General features: G+C 35.7%; 1 protein-coding gene across 1 annotated transcript in view; it reads left to right on the top strand.

The window, feature by feature from the left end:
• Positions 1–18,562, top strand: part of ARHGAP42 (Rho GTPase activating protein 42) — a 257,496-nt gene that overhangs the window by 136,070 nt on the left and 102,864 nt on the right. Inside the window, exon 4 of the mRNA XM_081061952.1 lies at positions 12,483–12,554. Within this exon, the coding sequence (XP_080918078.1) occupies positions 12,483–12,554 (72 nt within the window). The remainder of the gene's footprint in view (positions 1–12,482; positions 12,555–18,562) is intronic.

Genomic DNA, 18,562 nt, shown 5'->3' on the forward strand with positions numbered 1-18,562 from the left:
TTTGCCTCTTGTGCTCTGCAAGCGGATTCTCAAACGCAGAGTAGATCAAAGGCCATTGGGTAGTGTTGAGATAAGAAGTAGGGTTGTGCTAGCAGCAAGCAAGTCTTCCTGATTGTGTAAACTGGACATCTGTACATCTGCGGAGCTAACTTTTCTTTTCCACTGAATAGAGTATCTCTAAATTTTTTAAGAGGAAGAAAAAAAAGAGAGAGAGAAAAGAGATTGTTTTTCCATACGTTTTTGTAATTATATAGGATGACTGAGGTGTCCCAAAGCAAAACATTACTGCTTCGTATTATGTCAGCTTGTTCACATCATCATAGATGTGCCAACGTTGGAGTGTCTCAGGCTGTCTGCTGCTGTCAGGAGGAAAGTAGTTTCCAAGCTTTATTTTCTGGGGAAGAATCTTAAACATCCTTTTAGCCAGTTCTATGAACTCAAAGTAATTCAAGCCATGGCATGAGGGTAAGACCAAAAGAGGTCAGATGTTAATGATTTATTAAATGATTGTGTTTTCTGCTGGGCCATACTTTTCATAGATAAGGATAAGTGTACTGTTTTTTATGTTGTTTGTCATGTGTTGTAAAGAGAATTTCCCTAGTATTGACATATCACTCATATTTCACATGATATAAATCCTCATAGAAAGGAATGAAAGAGGTTCTTTACTTCACTGGGTAAGAAAAGTTTTTTGACAGCTGTATAGAGTGGAAAACTGGGCCACAGTTTATGAGCAGACCTGGCTTTGGAAAAGACCAGGGACAAGAATTATAACATACGGAACTTATTTGGGAAGTATTTCTTAGCTATGACTAAGAGCCTGCACTCAAATGCCTGGGAAAGTTTAAAAGAAAATCTTTGCAAAATAAATCATATCTTTTGTTTGCTAAATTGTAGGAATTGGCTAACTTTTGGGTACCCATGGAGTTCTGTAATTCTGTGTTAAAGCTCAGAAGTTTTCTCTTTTAATTAATTTTTCCTGGTTTTATTTTTAACAACACTATGATTCAATTTGTTGGTTTATTCAGTTAAGGGATTATTTATTTCAAAAGATTATTTTCTCTTCCCATAGCCCACAGAGGTCCTTAAAATACTCACATTAAGCAGTCACTACATGGGTAGTTTATAGGGAAGTTACAGTGTGTGTGTGTGTGTGTGTGTGTGTGTGTGTTAGCTTCCGGTACTGTTTTTTTCAAACTGTACAAGTTCCAGTTACATTGCTTCCTGTGTTTATTTATAACAAGATAGTATGTGACATAAACAGCTCAAGTAAGTGTTGTACCAGGGCAAGAACTAGGAAAAAAAGTACTACTATGGTTATGTTTTAGAAAGAATACCTCTTTTCTCTCATTTCCCAAACTTTAATTGGGTAGAATTATTTGGGTAAAATGCTCCTATTTTAAGATAATAATTACAGTAATCTCTTCCCAGTCTTCTCTGTGTCTATGCCGATTCTTACCTCACCATTACATTATTACAACTAAGCATTGTATAAGTCAAGGAAAATCATTATTATTCAACTCAGCTTGACTTTTTATCACACACATAAACATGGCATCAGCACAATAGTGAAACTGGAGATGTAATAAAAAGTGCATATCACTTTCCAAAAGAGATTTGTAATACGGAAAATAATATATTCATTTCAAGGTTTAGAAATTAGAAAAAAAAAATCTCATCACTCTAACTACAGCTTTTTTTTGCTTTGACTTTTTTTTTTTTTAATGATAGCTATACTCACATTTCATATAACTTTATTTCGGTGCAAAATAAGTCTGGTTTTGGTCCTGCAGTGTGTCTTTATTATCCAAGAGTGGTGTAATGTGGTATAGTAGAGTGGTTAGGAATGCAGACTCCAGAGTCAGGCTGCCTGAGTTCATGTGACTCTTTGTGGTCTTGGGCAAATTAGTTAGCCTCTTTGGATCTCCCTTCCTTATCTGAAAAATAGGACTAATAATAATAGTACCTTTTTCATACAGCTGTTGTTAAGTACTGCAGAAGAACTTTATTGGCCCATAGTAAGTGTTCAGCAATATTCTAGAATTCATTTTCCCACTTACCTGATGGTCTGACCCTTGTTTCCTTTTCTCCTCCATGATTTCAGGCCTGTTACTCTATAACTTACTCTCCTACCCCGAACCCCTTTCCTGGTTGCCACCTAAAATAAAACAAAGCCATAAGATTTTTTCTTGTTTTGAGTTTTCAGCTCAGCACAGTAGTGAAATGAACCTTAAAAAGAAAGGAGTAGGGAGAATTTGGAAGATATATTTGGAAGTGTATCTTACTTTTGAAGGGTTACTGCTCTTTCCATTTTAATGGTCATTCATATGATATTGGTCAGTCCTCTGTGAAGTTTTGACTTGGAGTACAGTAGTGTATACATATTTTTCCAAAACCAATTTATAAGTAAAGAACCTTCTGTGAATATAAGAAAGAAGTAATTGTAAATTAATTATGCTTTTTTGTGACTGAAATTTTTTCTAAAGATAATATCAGTGAATTTGGCTTCAGCTTGCTACCTAGATGGATTGCTACCTGTATTATACCACATATATCGGAGTACACATCATAGAGAAACTTTCCTTAGTTTCAAAAATACCTAGTTTCCTATAGGTAGGTTGCCATCCTCAGTAGTAAGAGGAACAGTATTTGCTATAGTAAATCCTGCACACAGGTACCAATTATAGGTGTCAGAAATAACTTTATTCATCAGTTTTAGCCATGGTATGTTGTTTCCACGATGGCAAGGCATTTTGTTAGGCAATGACTATTAAAAAAAAATCAATAAGACATTATCTCCACCTTTGTAGGCCTGGAAAGATCGATAGATAAATAACAGGCAGCACATCTACTGTCACTCTTGTTAACAAGAGATGTTTATAGCCAACATTCTGTGGTCGTTCCTTTAATAGCAAGATTCAGCTTCTGAATTCTCAACCTAGCACCACAGAAACCTGCTATCACTCAGCTAGACTTGTGAAGCTGAAACTATTTGGCATCAGTGCTGTAGTAGAAGTTTGTTCAAGGTGTTGCTGTAGGAGCCTAGAAATCCAACAGTCTTGCTTTGTGTGAAAATAAGTTCCAGTGTAAAGAAGTGGAAAGGAGTTAATTAATCTTTTGGGTATTGGGAAAGATATACTAAATTAGAAATGTCATAAGCCCACGGATGCTTGTTTAAAAGAGATGCTTTGATAACTAGATAAAAGAAATCTTGTATAGTTAGCACTCTGTCATTGTCTGTAGTTTAATATTGGTATCTTCCAAATACATGTTGAACTTCAAGCGGTGACATGCTGGTAAAAAGTTCATTGACACCAAGCACTCGAGGTTAGGGTGCTGGTGGTGTGTCTGTCTCTCTGTCGCTGATTTGTAATGCTTGCTCATTTCTGTGAATACGACCACATCACCTGATTTCGATCCAAGGTCACTGAAATCAGGTTGGGAAAAGTGTGCCCAGTGGTTTCCAGCTTCTATGAGCCTGCCCCAGCACACCACTACCCCCTAACTTATCTTTGTAATTGTTCTCAGTCACTCTTTGTATTAGGTCCATCTCTACTTTGTTTTTAATGCATCTCTGTCCTGCATAATTTCTTCCTCCTTTTTCTCCTCTCCCCTTTTTCTCTTTCCTTACATCCTGTCCCCATTATTGTAAAACTGCAATTAGCAATTTAAGAAATTGCATACATATTGGGATATCTTAAATCTTTCGTAAGGCTTTAACAGTCTGCATTACATAAACATTGAACAATTATGATTAAAATACATTAACATTCAGCTACTAAAATGTAATGTCTGTAAAATGACTGACTCTGGGAATTTAATGAATTTTCATTTCTTTTATAAACTTTGCCAAGACTATTAGATGTTTGCTTAAATTCACAAATGAAGAATTTAAAACAGATGAGTGATTTTAATTTCTCTCTCCAAAGATATTCTTTGTACTGAATACCAAGAAGGGTAGAAGAATATTAGCAAGAAGAAATAGCATTAAAAGGGAGGGGGAGATAAACATTGAATTACAGAAGTTATCAATTTGTTGAGGCTCCTCCTTCTTCTCCCCTCCACCTCACATATTAAGCCACTTTGATCCCTCTAAGCCAGGGGTGTAAAAACTGCTGCCCGCCGGCCAGCTGGGGTCTGCAATCCATTGTTAATTGGCCCACAGCAAATTCCAAATATATTTAGTTTACTTCAATAAACCAGGTGAGGCAATACGTACTTCACCTCGAGTGAGTGGCCCGGCTGTTTGCGTATTTTACCGCATATGGCCCTTGGTGAAAAACGTTGACAAAAGTTTGGACACCCCTGCTCTAAGCTAAGAGATAGAACCTGGAAAAAGAAATCTTCTTGAGGCCATAATTGACTCAGCTCAGGATATACAGTGTTTCTGATTTTTGAGGTGGGGGAGCGAGAGGGGAGGTATGTTTTCATCACTATGAGGACATTGATATATACACACGGGTCAGCTGTGTTATGGGAAAATCTTTGGCCATCTCCTATAGTGTTAACAAACATGAGAGCATCATCGGAACCTACCTAATAGCACTGCCACCAGACATACACAAGTTCAGCAGATTTGGGATTTCCTGAGAATGTCCAAAGGTAGAGGACTGGCTGAAGTAACCTTACTAGCATCTTTGCAAAATGCAGGGATGATTAATTAATCTGTTGAAACAACTGAAGTTGTAGCATTTATTACATCTTCTGGAGCCTGTGCTCTCAAAAGTATATTTAAATTCAACATCTTTGCATGACCTTTGAGGTAATGCAGTCATATATTCTATAAAAGTGAGTTGCTAAATGTATACTTTTTGGTCAAAATTGATAGAAAATAATTTATTACAGGAAAGTATGTGCAGGATGTTGGGAGTAATTTCAATAGCTTTTAAGGTGTCAAATCTAATTTGACCTTTATAAATTGTTATTTATAGCTGAAAAGCAGTTTGACCCTTTTTCTTCTGCTGATATTTTTTAAGCCTTTATTATTTTAGAGTATAAATGAATAAGTTCCATAAATAAGTAATAGTCAGGATACCATAAATAAGTAATAGTAAGGATAACAATAAGACACAAGTTTGTGAGGTGGTAATATGATTATAGCTGGTGTTTACGAATGTTTTCAACAATGCTTGAATGCATTAAAGATATTCTCAGTAACCTCCCATTAGAGATTGCTGGGTAGGAAGGAATAAAGCAAAAGTAGTTTTAAGAACAACAAACAAGCTAAGATAAATAACTTACCTTTCTGATTCAAATAACAGTATTCAGAGAATTTCATTTGGTGCAGCCTAGAGTTTTGACATTATGAGTTCATAGTGGATTATAGGAAATTTTGTAGTGTACCCCTCTCCTCCACTTTCTCAGCCAGATTCTGTGAAAGTCAATTCCTCCATGGATGAATGCTTTTCTACTCCCTCATCTTATGAGTACAGATGGTTTTATTACAAAAATAGCAAAGTTTAATTAGAGTTATGTTAAGACACATAAGCTCTAGAAGCAGAAGACTGCTGGCTGTTGGCCGTCATAACCACTCTGTTCCATTTAAGACACCTTCACAGCTGGTGAGATTTCACTCTCTTACACTGTATAACTCCAGTAACAACTTTGTAGGTCATTTAAAAAAATTATACTTGCATTACAGTTGGCCTGATCAAAAGAATGAAGTTAAGAGGAGGCCAGTATAAGTTTATATGAATAAACCCTTGTGATCGTTACACAGAAAATATAAAATCTAATCTTTATAAACATGCTATGAAGTAAAGGCATATTATCATGTGCATTATACAGAAGGGAAAACTGAGACTTGGTGAGGTTGTGTAACTTAACCATTGCACAGTTGTCAGGGTATAAACCAAAAATTAAATATAAACTAGTGTACTCTCCTGGAGAGTGTACTACCTCTACTTTTCTTCTGAAGTAGAAGAGGGGATTCATATAGCACCATTCTTCAAACACATTTATTTTCTCTGTATATTCTTATAAGAAAAGTATTACTATGGTTATGGTGAAGAAAAGGTGAACGTAATATTAAATTTAAGTAAGAGTTGGATCTGAACAAGTGAGGTCCAGTGGGGTGGGGTTCATAATGGAACACCAGCTTAGTAAGTAGAATTAAAAGACTCAATATGAAGGTAGCAAGTGACATTCAAGTAGAGATTAAATGGATTACTGTGGTACCCAGATAACCTTACACAACTCTTTTTTTAGTAAAGACATGGTTTTTAGAGTAATTTGCTCATCTTAAAGGATATAAAAATAAAATCCACTTAGTCTTTGACTTCATTATGTGAATGACTTTATTACATGAAGGTTTTGGTCCTGTGTGCATCTCCACAGCTTATGTGAGTTTTTGCTTTTGAGTTCTAGTTTAGAAGAACTGGGTTTACTGACCTAGAGACAAACTGTCTCGTGTATAACTGTGGACAGTGAACTTGACCAGTATCCAGGAGTGAGCGTCAGGTGAGCCCTAGACCGCTTGCTTCATAGAGCTTCATCTTGGGAAGCTATTTGGGAGGGAGAAACAGGACAGGGGTTGGAACAAGGCACAGGAGAGATTACTTACCTGTCATCCCCAAATTAGGACTCAGATCTGATTTTCCTAGCCACGAAAACAGAAAATCATCTGTTCTTACCTCAGAGACTGTTTATAGATATCTTTTGCATTGATTATGTTCAATCCACTCATTATTATATATCTTTAGGATCTTTCCACTTTGTGTGGATGAGCTACATAGGCATTTCAACAAGAAATTATTTTAGCAATGAGCCGCGCCATCTGAGTTTTATTTCTGTAAATTGTATGGTCTGTTGTAGCCTTCTCAAACAGTTGCTTTAGGTAGCACTGCAGAATATCATTAAGTCTTCTCTTCAAAATTGAGTCTTTTAGTGCTTTGAAAGGTTGAGGTAGAGAATTGTAATCTTACATCCCGGTGCTGTTGAGTCAGTTGCAGGAAAATGGGACACTGTAATCATTGATCAGTGATGAGCTGTAACTGGCACCAACACTGGAACCAACCCATGGAGAGGGGAGAAATTTGAAATGTAAGAATTACCTTTTAGAATTCTTTTAGTCCATTGCTACTCACTTTGTTGGACAAACACATTGTGGTAAGATTCTCAGCAGTGAAAGCCAGCATTGAAAATTCCTATAGGATAGTGTTTTAAAATCCGTGGTCTATAGAAAATTATAATTCATGTATACTTAGAGGGGAAAACAAACAAACAAACCCCAAACATGTTCAGAGACTCATTCGTCTAACCACATACAAACATGTCTAGCCATTACTGTTGAGTGACTTACGAGCACTCCCTTGTGGTTGTTTATTAGAACCACTTGAAATAGCAAAAGAAAAGTGACAGGAAACATAATTGTCTGGTTTAATGTAACACGCCCACAGTTAAAGTCTGTCTACCAGGTAACACAGTCTTGTAAATCACTATCCAATATTAGATTTGATTTTTTGCTGGGAAAAAATAAGTGAAATAGCTAGTAATAATTTTTGGATTTTAAAATAGACCAATATCTATAAGAATAAGTTGTTTGAACCTAAGGTTTAGGTTATGGTTAAGAATTATAAAATAGTTTATAAGTAATTGTGCCTTAATTTCTGAAATAAGACCTTTTCAAGAACATTTATGGTCGATATCTAGGAAGAGTAATACTAAAATTGCTTTTGTATATTTCCTAAAGCCTTAGTAAGGTCATGCAAAGTTACACATTCCACAAATATTGTGGGATCTTGAATCTCCTGAACTGAGGGACCGGATTCTCCCCCTCCTCAGCATTACTTTCTGGAAGGAGTGTCATCAAGCCTCTTGCATAAATCTGGGGAGAAAGAGTTCCATATGAGCCAAAATTGCATTTTTCTAGAATTTTTTTTAAACCTTGTAAAAGTTGAGTCACCAGAGTTGCACCCTGATTCACATTTTTAAATTGTTTTCCACCATTTTGTATATCCTTTTTCTTTATTATGCAGTAGCAACAGTAACCCGTTTAAACTTACCAAATTTTAAATACCTTCTTTACTTCACTCTTGGATTACTTCAGAATTGAAGAATTTCATAATATGACTGATTGACCAGTGTGTGGGGGTGAAAGGCATGTGTTCCCTGGGGGATATACAAATATGAGGATCAGAAACAGCCACATGATGTTGCACATCCACTTTGTGCCCTTTGAGGGCTGGCATTTCCATTTTGATGTTTGAATTTAGATTCACATATTGTGAACAGCAGCCCATTGACTGCACACAAATGGAACGTCGTATTTCAGATATAAACCCATGCATATGTTATAATGTTTCATGGCAAAATTAGGTTCCTGGTTATCTACTATTGTAGATGGGTACTCTGGATAGGTTCTGTCAAATGACTTTGGATTTCATTTTCTACCTTTGAGTAATCAAATTCTAAGACTGCTTACAATAATTCTGAACACAGCAGTAGATTATTGTGAATTCTGTGAAGAAGCAGATATTTATTGAATGTCTGCCATATGCCAAATCTAAGCTTGTTATTTGTAAAAAAAAATGTATTTCTCCTTTAATTTTTATAAAAGCCTTAAGAGGTATAGGGATGAAGATACTTAGTTTTAGCCGTTTTGGTGCCAAGATTCAAATGGAACTGGAGCTAACTTGAACACTCACATTCTTAATACATTCCAGATGATTTTTAGATTTAGAAAGTCATTACTCATATAAAATTGACTTTAATATCAATATTGCGAAGAGCTTTGCATAGTACTTGGGACAATATAAACCGTCAATAAATCTTACGTATTGTTATCTGTCACTCTTGTATGTTTTTCTCCCCCTTGCTCAGTTTTTCTGTTTATTACCTCTAGAACATTATTATTATTATTATTATTATTATTATTATTATAATTGAATTCTTGCAGTTTCACGTTAATATAATAAAAGGAGGGAGAAGAAAGCAAAAATTGAGCAAACACAAAAGCAAAAGAGAAAATGAGGAAATAGAGCTAGGAAATAATACTTGTTTTTAATAATCACGTTTGATGTATCTCCTCAGGTTTTATTTTATTCCCAGGTCATATTTAAATAACAGCAACATAGGGGTTTTGACAAAAATGTAAACTATTGGATGTGAATGTGGGTGCCAGTGTTTTAATATATGGATCCATATATCTGTTCCTTTTCCTAATCCTTTCCCATCCCAATAAAAAGCATTTCATTCATATTACTTAATTCTACCATTTTGAGGTGGTATATTCTGCCAGAGTAGTTCTTTGTGTCTTCCCATGGCATCAAACGCAATAGTTACAACGTGAAATTAATTGTCTTACATCCTTCTCCACCAAACATACTCCCTACCATATTTTTTTCCCCTAGTTCTTAATGTGATGCCTAAGTGCCAGTGCTTGAGGCAGAAACCTTATGTCACTTTTGATTCCTCTCCTTCTGGGTCCTTTTTTATGTTTTCCCAAAAAACTGTCTCTTCAGTTTCCTGCTACCCATCTGCCAATTCTTCTGGCATATTTTGTCTTCATGTCTTCATTTTCAAAATATCCCAAATATTATACTGCCTTACTAGAACAAGTTTTTGTAACATTAAAAAGACTCCTCTGTTTAGAAGCCAACAGTCATTCCATGTTTAGGCTGCTTTGCTTAGATTATGTGTATAATTCAGCCTTTCCTTACTTATTCCACTTGAGTTTCCTTCTAATACTGTATACTCTTTTCTCCAATCAAATAATGTTCGTATTAGTTAATAATAATAGTAATATATTATTTTGTGGAGTCTATGTCAGAACTGTTCGTCATGCTTCACATTCATTCTGCTAATCCCATTTTTAAAAAGTTAAATGAGTACCTGTAACATGATCAGTATAGTTGCAATCTTGATTGATTCTCAGTGAGAGGATTTCTGCACTCCACTCCTCTTTCTCACCTTCCATGCTCAGTTCTACCCTCTTCCCTTTAGCCATGGTATTCCCTTTTCCGAGAATATATTTTCTCTTCGGTGTATCCAATTCATATCCACTACCCAAATACTACCTTGACTCATTTAGTTCTCATGGAGCTTTCCCGTTGTTAAAATCCTAATGTATTTATAAAGAGTTTGGCATAGTTTATCATGTAACTTTTCAATGTAATCAGTTTTGTCTTTTCACTTTTTACAAATTTTTTACCAGTACTTTACAAGCTTCAAATATTTGTTGAATAAACACATTTTCCCCCTTCCCAATTAGATATTAAATTTCTGGAAGGTGATAGCCCATGCCTTAAAATTTCCCCTTCCCCACAGATCTCAGCAGTGTGCTTGGCATGTGTATTAATACCTAGTAATTCCACGTGGTAGAGTCAAGAGCGTCTCTCTTGGGGGACTTTCATGGGAAAATATCTCCTGGTAATGAGCATGGAGATGCACTTCAACCAAAGAGCAACACTGTAGATTCAGATATAGTATAGAAATGTGTTAAGTAGGTAAACACAGAATAAGATGCATTATCTATGTTTATTTGGAGATATGAACAACTATAGATTTTGGGCACTTACTGTATGTAAGGCACTGAGCTAAGTGTTTTTATTCATTATCTTCGTTCTTAGAACCAAGTTGTTGGGTAGATGATGTAGCTGATGCTCTCAGCTTGGTTAAAGAGCAGCTTGTCTGCCACAGAACCCTGTTTAAGCCCAGGTCTTTTTCATTTTAAATGTGTGTACTTAAGCGCTATCCTGCATGCCATCTTATTCAGCCTCCTTGTTGGGGTTTTCACCACTGGAGAACTCCCCCTGTTTAAGTTCACTAACTTTAAATACATTAGATCATACGTGTTTCCACCATAAACATTCAGTAAATGTTAGCCTTTATTTTTGCTCTTTTTCCAAATTACACTGAAGTGTTCCTGACATGGTCTTTCCTCTTATGTAAATTTAACTTTAAAGGCAGTATCAGCTATTTATTATGTCTGTACAATCTGGATATTTATGTGTGTGGTTATGTGTTTTGGGGCTTTCGTGAGGGCAAAGACGATTTAGAGAGTGAGAATGAAAAGTGAGCTATTTTGCTACTGTTTCCAATCATCTCTGTAGTAAAAGGCCTGCACAGTGTATCTGGAGGGATGCCTGTCCAGGCTCACAAATGGGAAAAAGGTGATGGATGTCATAGGTATCAAGACCTCTCTGTGTCTTGGAAAGAACTGTGAATATGGATCTACTTTGTAGGTTTTCACAAACAGGATTTTAGGTCCTGTTTTTAAGATCCATCATCTCATTTTTCTGCTAATTGGAAAATGACTGAATCATGGAAGGCGTTAACACTCTAGTTTTTATTTTTGCGTATGGAATTTAAGAAATAGAACTTGACTAGAAAATAACTAGTGAAAATAAGTGAAAGTAAAACACTTTATTAAAATTTTGATGTAGTTTCAGACTTACAGAAAACTTACAAGAATAATATAAGGAACTCCTATATAGACCACTTAACCTCTTTTAAAATAGAGTAATATATCTTAAACATAGGTTTTCCTTCATTTTAGCATTTGCTAATTATATATTGATCACGTTAACACAATGGTAGAATCAATTACAAATTTTTTTAACTGGGCCTACTTTTATCCCTCAAGCTTTATTGAGATATAATTCACATATAATATTGTGTAAGTTTAAGGTGTACAACATGTTGATTTAATACATTATGTATTGCAAAACGATTACCCCCATGGCATTGGCTAATACTTCCATCCTGTCACGTAATTATCACTTATTTTTGTGGTGAGAAAATTTAAGATCCTACATTTAATTTTAATGCTTTCTAAAGGATTTTTTAAATCAAGATTTCCTTCCAGCATAATGTTACCCTTAGAAATGTCTGTCCCCTTGCATGCAGTCCCTGGCCCTGTACTTAGAACCCTCTTAAATATTTTTACAGATGCTTATTAAAAGATTCATGTGTTTTAAAATTTTAAGTAAATCCCAGTTTGGAGTTGGGCTAAAATACTATTCATTGAAAAGAAATCAGATACTATTTTAGTAGGTCTGGAAATATGAGAACATTAAGGCAAATCCCAAATGTGAGGGTTCTAATTAAATAGGGGAAAAAATGAGCCCGATTTTACTTTGCAGCTATAGAATTGCAACATTCTAGTGGCAAAATGGAAGAGCTTTTATATAGTTCTATTTTAAAATGATGCTTGAACTGACTACATTAAAACAGTGTAATTGAAGGTATTTGTAAATTTAATATCCAATATGCTATTTCTTAGTTATATCTTTGAATATTTAAATTTCTTATTCTAACTAAGATCTTACCACGTGTACTTGTTTTCAGATTATTCACATTGTTAGGATCAAGTGATATAATTTGTGAGAACAACTTAATTATAAAGTAGAAAAAGACTGTACAAAATGTGAGGTATTTTTATTTCATTTATAGAAGCAAACAAGAGAACAAAAGCTGTTTCCTTTTTTCAATATTTGCATGAAATTATGCAGAATATAATGTATTTCCATTTTTTATTTCAGATTCAAAACGCTAATGATGTGTTAATTGCGCCACTTGAGAAATTTCGAAAAGAACAGATAGGTGCAGCAAAAGTAAGTGTTACATTTTATTATTCTCTAGGTATTCTCTCGCTAATTAAAGATGACATGATTTTAGATGTTAACATTTTTGAAATTAGAATGACCTTTTAAAAAATTCTGCACGTCATTTTTAACTTTTGCACAGAGCCTATTACAAAGCCTGGAATTCTTTTAAACATAAAAGTTATTATACTTCTACTGAATAGAGAAAAAGTCACCATGTTATAAGTGAGCTCCTCCTATCCCAACAATTCTAGGAAGTTAACTATTTTAAAGGGTGTGAAATTATGGTAAAATTATGAGCTTTGTTCCTAATACCTATAAAATAAAAACTAGGCACAGGGTATATTGCAGGTTTAGGTAGTAATTAGAACTTTTATTATTTTTTGCATTTTTATGTTATTAGTAAAAACTTGTTTGTGGAAAAACCTTACAGAATGTTTGTCAAGACTTTGCATTAATATTTGATTACGTACCAATTAAAATTTCCCTGAGCCTAATATTTTCTGAAATTTACTTGCATCCTCTTTCTTAGTACTGCATTTTAACTACCTGCACAACATTATGTAAGCACATAAAATTTAGGATTTCCAAATCAAAACTCATCATCTTCCATCCTTTCTGTTCTGGTTTTCCATTTAGTCAATGACATACCCCACCCCTGTTCGAGTGGTGTTACCCATCATTCTGCAGAATTATTTTTCCTCCTTTCCTCCTTCTCTTCTGTCTGAAACACTGAAAATAGCTTACTACTTGGTGTCCACACTTTCATCCTAATCTGTTCACACAGTTTTCCCATCTTTGATTGTCATCAGTGGCGAAACCTTCATTGGTTCTCCTTGGGAGAGACAGTTTAATCCTGGTGATGAAAGCTTCCCACCACATGGCCATTTCCTACATGTCAGTGTACGTCCCTCATCAGGCACAATTGTCTGCTCATCAGTCTCTGTACATACCCTGACTCTATCCATGGCTTGGCCCAGACTTTTCCCTCTCTCTAGAATATTTCTTATCCTTCACTTGTTGAACTCTTGCTCAGTCTCCATGGCTTATATCCCACCAAAAAGAAGCCTTCCTTATATAGGCCGTTCCTCAATACATTTGTTCCCTTTCCAGAATTGATTTTTTTTTCTTCTCTCAAAATCAAGTAGTCCTTATGCTTATTTCCTGTACAAAGCTATCACACTCTGCTTTGAATTAATTTTATGTACATTTCTCCATAAATATGAGCAATTATTAAGTTAGAGACTAAGCCAGAATCATCTTTGTGTTAATTAATTCAGCAAATATTTATCAGTGTCACGACGGCCTACTTGTGGCAATTATGGTATTTAAGATGAAAGGATACAAGTATAAATAAGACAGACATGCTTCCTGCACGTGTGTCCCTCATTATCTTTTGTGGAAAACAGACAGCAAAGTAAGTACAAATGCACTGAAAATAATGACGTAAAAGTGCAGAATGCTTCAAAAGACTATAATTAACGGAACTGGCTTTGTCCTGAGAACCAGGAAACATCTTCTCGAGGAGGTATTGTTTAAGCAGAGAAATAAATTGATGAGAAAGAGATAGCTAGATATTGGGATATTATAGGGGTGGCAAGTAAAGAACCTTCCATACATTCCCAAAGAAGGAACAGAGCGGGTGTGAATAAAGGCCTTGAAGAAGGAAAGAGCCTGGCATTTTAAAGGAAAAAGGTCTAATGTGTTTGGAATATGGAAGACCGTGGCGATGAAGGACAGGTGTCCAGGTATATTAATGGTGTACGGTATTTTATTCCTTATTCTAACGGCACAGATACGCCAAAGAAAAGTTGTAGGTAGAGGAGTGATACTATTTGCTTTTGAAAATATCGTTGTAGTTGCATGTCATGCATGGATTGGAGGAGGCGAGGCTGCTTTCACGAAAACCAGTTTGGGGGTTATAGGATCATGGCTTTAGATTCACAAGGTGATCGTGGCTATGGAGACAAAGGGGTGTATTTTGGAGGTATTTTGGAGGTAAGATAGGAAATGGGTTTAATACTGGGAAGTGAGGAACAGGACATTTCAGAGATGACTCCCTGGATTTTGGGTTGCATAATTTGGGTGTTTTTGGAGCCTCTTCGTGCGATCGGCAACAATGTATGTTTGGATGGCAAAGATGGTGAGTTTAGCTTTTAGACAATGAATTTGAGGTTCTTTCAAAACATTCAAGTGGAGATGTTGAGTTGGCAGGTGTGTAATCAGATCTGAATTTAAAAGTACACCTTTGTACTCTATACTTTGGAGATTATTGTTCTCTAGTTGTAATGAAAATTCTGGAGCAGTAGATTAGATCCTGCTGGGAAAGAGTAGAGTGAGAAGAGGACCTAGGTCCTATATAATCTGAGAACTCTCAACATTTAATGTTTGGGGAGAGAAAAACAAGACAGGTAAAGAGACTGAGAAGGGAGGGGCAGAAGAAGAAAGAAAAAAACAAGAGGTATTCCAGAGCAAGGAAGAGTCTTTTCAAGAATCAAAATAGCTGAACTTTATTGGCATCTATATTGTAGGGGTTTTCACTATTACATCTGTGACCTAATTAAATCCTCAAGTCATCCTGTGAGATGAGTACCTGCTTTACAGTGAGGAAAATGATGAGCGAGTGGCACCAGATTACAGAGCTAGGAAGTCATGCTGTGGAGCTAAACTCACGCTATTTTACTTCACAGCCATGATTACAATATTTCACTTCATCAAAGATACTTTTATAAAATTAGAGAGCTTTGTGAAAAATTCTTTCTCTAGTATAGGAGAGTCCAAGTTTTCTGGCCCATCTAAATAGTAAATTTCACCTGTGTGTTGATTCTTCTTATTTGAAGGTTTAGATTAGCTACAGTTGCAGTATTATGAGCAACCATACCCATTTATTTTATTTTTTAAACATCTCAATTGCTGGACAGACCAACTGTGAGAGCATCCCACAGTATACTATGCCTTGGCCTGCTCATTGGGAGGTTAAACTGTGGCCAAATGAATTCAAATGAAATCTGAGCATAAAGATTATGCACTTGGTGTTTTGGTGGTGATGATTCTGTGTATTTTATCTGCCTGATGCTCTTAATGCTAAATTGTTTCTAAGCTGCTAAGTCATTCTTATTTAGTAAAGTGCATAAAAAACAGGCATTCTCTTCTGAAATATACATATGGGTCAGTTTTCTTTTGTAACTGCAGAAACATCTTGATAGGAATAAAAATTCTTTTTTCTACTGCTTTACTCCTTGTTTTACTTAGGCATTTTCTTACTTGGTAGATAAAGTTAATTCTACAAATGACACTCTGCTGCTTTTCAGTCTTTATGGTAGTGATTTCCCACAAGCGTGTTCAGGCTGAAGAGCCAGCTGGAAGGCAGGCATGTCTATTAAGAGTAGAATCTTCCACTGCAGGCAGCAGCCCCTTTAGACTGGTCCAAGTGGAAAATGCTGAGTCAAAATGGCCCTCTCCTCGGAAGCAGATGATCCTATTTAACTGGAGTGGATAAAGTCCATGGACCACAAACATTTCCTTTGTAGTGTATTCTATGGAGCTTTGAGACACCTGATACTTGGCTGTGCAATGGGAGGCCCTGAGTGAGTTACAGTTGTGGGGAAAAGCAGCGTGCATCTGTGAGAGGCATTAGGAAAGGTTAATGATGAGGTCAGTGAACTCGAGGGCATAGGAGATGGGTCCTGCTTTTTGAATAGATGGGTCCTGCTTTTCAAGATTAGAAGAATTATCTATAAACAGTTGTCAAGAATGTATTTATTTAAAGGTTCTTAGCCAAATATATATGCAACATGGAATTGTGTTGCAGGCCAGGCATATTATTTGTGTCAGAGTGTAGAATTGAGTGTTTGGTTTCTTTAATTCGTCTCCTAATACACTGCTGATTTAAATTCTAGACATGAGTGAAGTAGGTATTCAGAATTGTGAATGCCAACTAGAATCTCCAAAATATAAATATATAGAGAGTAGCATTATTATGGAGCAAGATGAATTATCACTTGTTTCCACAGTTTTGTATAAATTGACAATTACGTTTCATTGATGATGTTGGAAATCTCCTGCTTGCCTCCAGAGAGAATCAGTTATAAGTTGTATCAGCACTTTCCACACTTGTTCCTACATAAACTGTTGGACTCCAAAATATAGGTAGAATTCCATATCTGATTTCCCAATCAAGCACAAATACATTGCGGGGAAATTGCGTGTGTGTGTGTGTGTGTGTGTGTGTGTGTGTGTGTCTAAAAATATACATACCGGACTATTAGATATTTTAAGAGATGGAACTGATTTTCAGGAGGCTAAGGACTCATTTTCCACATGTGTAAACAGACTGAGGAGGTATTTGGTGGCACAGTGAGGGCTAGAATGCATTTCTTCAGACAGTGTTGATGTAAGAACGTCCAAGCCTATAAAGAATTTTTATATGAGTCTATTTGAGTCAAACTGATGATATGCTGGGAAGCAAGATCTCACGTATCCCCAGAATGACAGTCTGACGTTTCTTTTATGCATTTGGAATTGAGGGAATGTAAGGAAGATCACATAAATATGGGAGAAAGCAAGGCAGGGAAATCTCTATGATTGGACTACAGTATAGTTAACAAGTATACAGTATAGTTAACAAGATTATGTGTTCTTTTGAGGGTGGTTACACTTTCGAGGGGTCTCAAAAAGAAGCATTTCAAAGGTGTGTTAACCTTGATGTACAAAAACAATGCATGGGGCTTTCTTAAGACAAAGATAAACTTTTTATAGGTCAGGGGAATGACTGCCCACCATGACCTGCCCAGCGACGTAGTTATGGTCAGATCACCCTCTGAGGTTACTTTCGGCCAGATTTATTATAGAGCCCCTTTTTTATCGACAGCAGCAGGATTTCAACTCCTCCGGGCCACATTTTAGAATACTCTTTATGAGATTTTATTTTCTTTACATTTTGCAAACTAATAATTTAGTGTGAAATATCTTAATTATAAAAATGTTTCAAATATGTCCAAATTTGCCCACTTTGAATCGAGGGTAATATATTTCTCTTGACTTAAAAATTCCCAGCACACAGTAGGCACTTAATGCTGACTGGTTTCATTAGAGATGAAAGAGACTTGAGAAATAATGCCCACAAAAGTTAAAAGATACATTTTTGTTTCTATGGGAAATGTTTTCAAGACTGGTTTTCATTTTTAATTAGACCTTGATAGAAATCATATGAACGTTCCTCTGTGGTTTTAATACAAAAATAAACAATATACTATTAGTCATTTCAAAATAGAACTTGGTTTTTTTGTGTGTTTTTTCCCCACATTGGTTTTATATTGAAGACTGTAATGGAACCTGATAATTCTTGTCTCTTTGTTCTGTCTGTAGTAGACTTGGTTCTGTCTCTGAACATTTGTTTATTATTTTTAAATATTCCTTGTCATGTAATTATTTTAGCATTCAGCATCTAAGAAAAAAAAGGTATGGAGAATTGTCGTGATTCATTCCTGTTATAGCCTTAGCTTTCTTTCATGTGAAAAATGTCTGCACTGTAATTTGTTGTCTCAAATATTCAAGTGGCTTACAGAATCTAGGATTACAGATGCTTTACTTATTCCAAATTGCAAAGTTTTTGCCACTGGGCAGAGTTTTTCATCTAATTTAATGGATAATACTTTGGACTCATGATGAGAACAATGCGAAATAACATGGTTTACAGGATCAGAGTGTGGATTTAGGTCACCTTGCTTTTCCTCCTGTTGTCAACAGGTTTTACAGAGAGTAGTCAGGATTGGTTTTTCATGTCCTGCTGGTGGCCACTGAGTGTCTGTCTCCTGGATAGATGTTCTCTGGCAAGGACTATTTGGAACTGAATTCTCTGGGCAAACTATAAATCATTTAATAGTGTTTTTGAAACTACTTACAGTTTCCTTTATTGCACCTCTTGTCAGTGAAACCTACTGTGTTACATAGGGGTAAAGAGTTACTAATTTTTGTTCTTTGATTTTTTTTTCTTAATATTACCCTTTATAATACTT

This window comes from Rhinolophus hipposideros (assembly GCF_964194185.1).
Source record: "Rhinolophus hipposideros genome assembly, chromosome: 10".
In the NCBI taxonomy this organism is placed as follows: Eukaryota; Metazoa; Chordata; class Mammalia; order Chiroptera; family Rhinolophidae; genus Rhinolophus; species Rhinolophus hipposideros.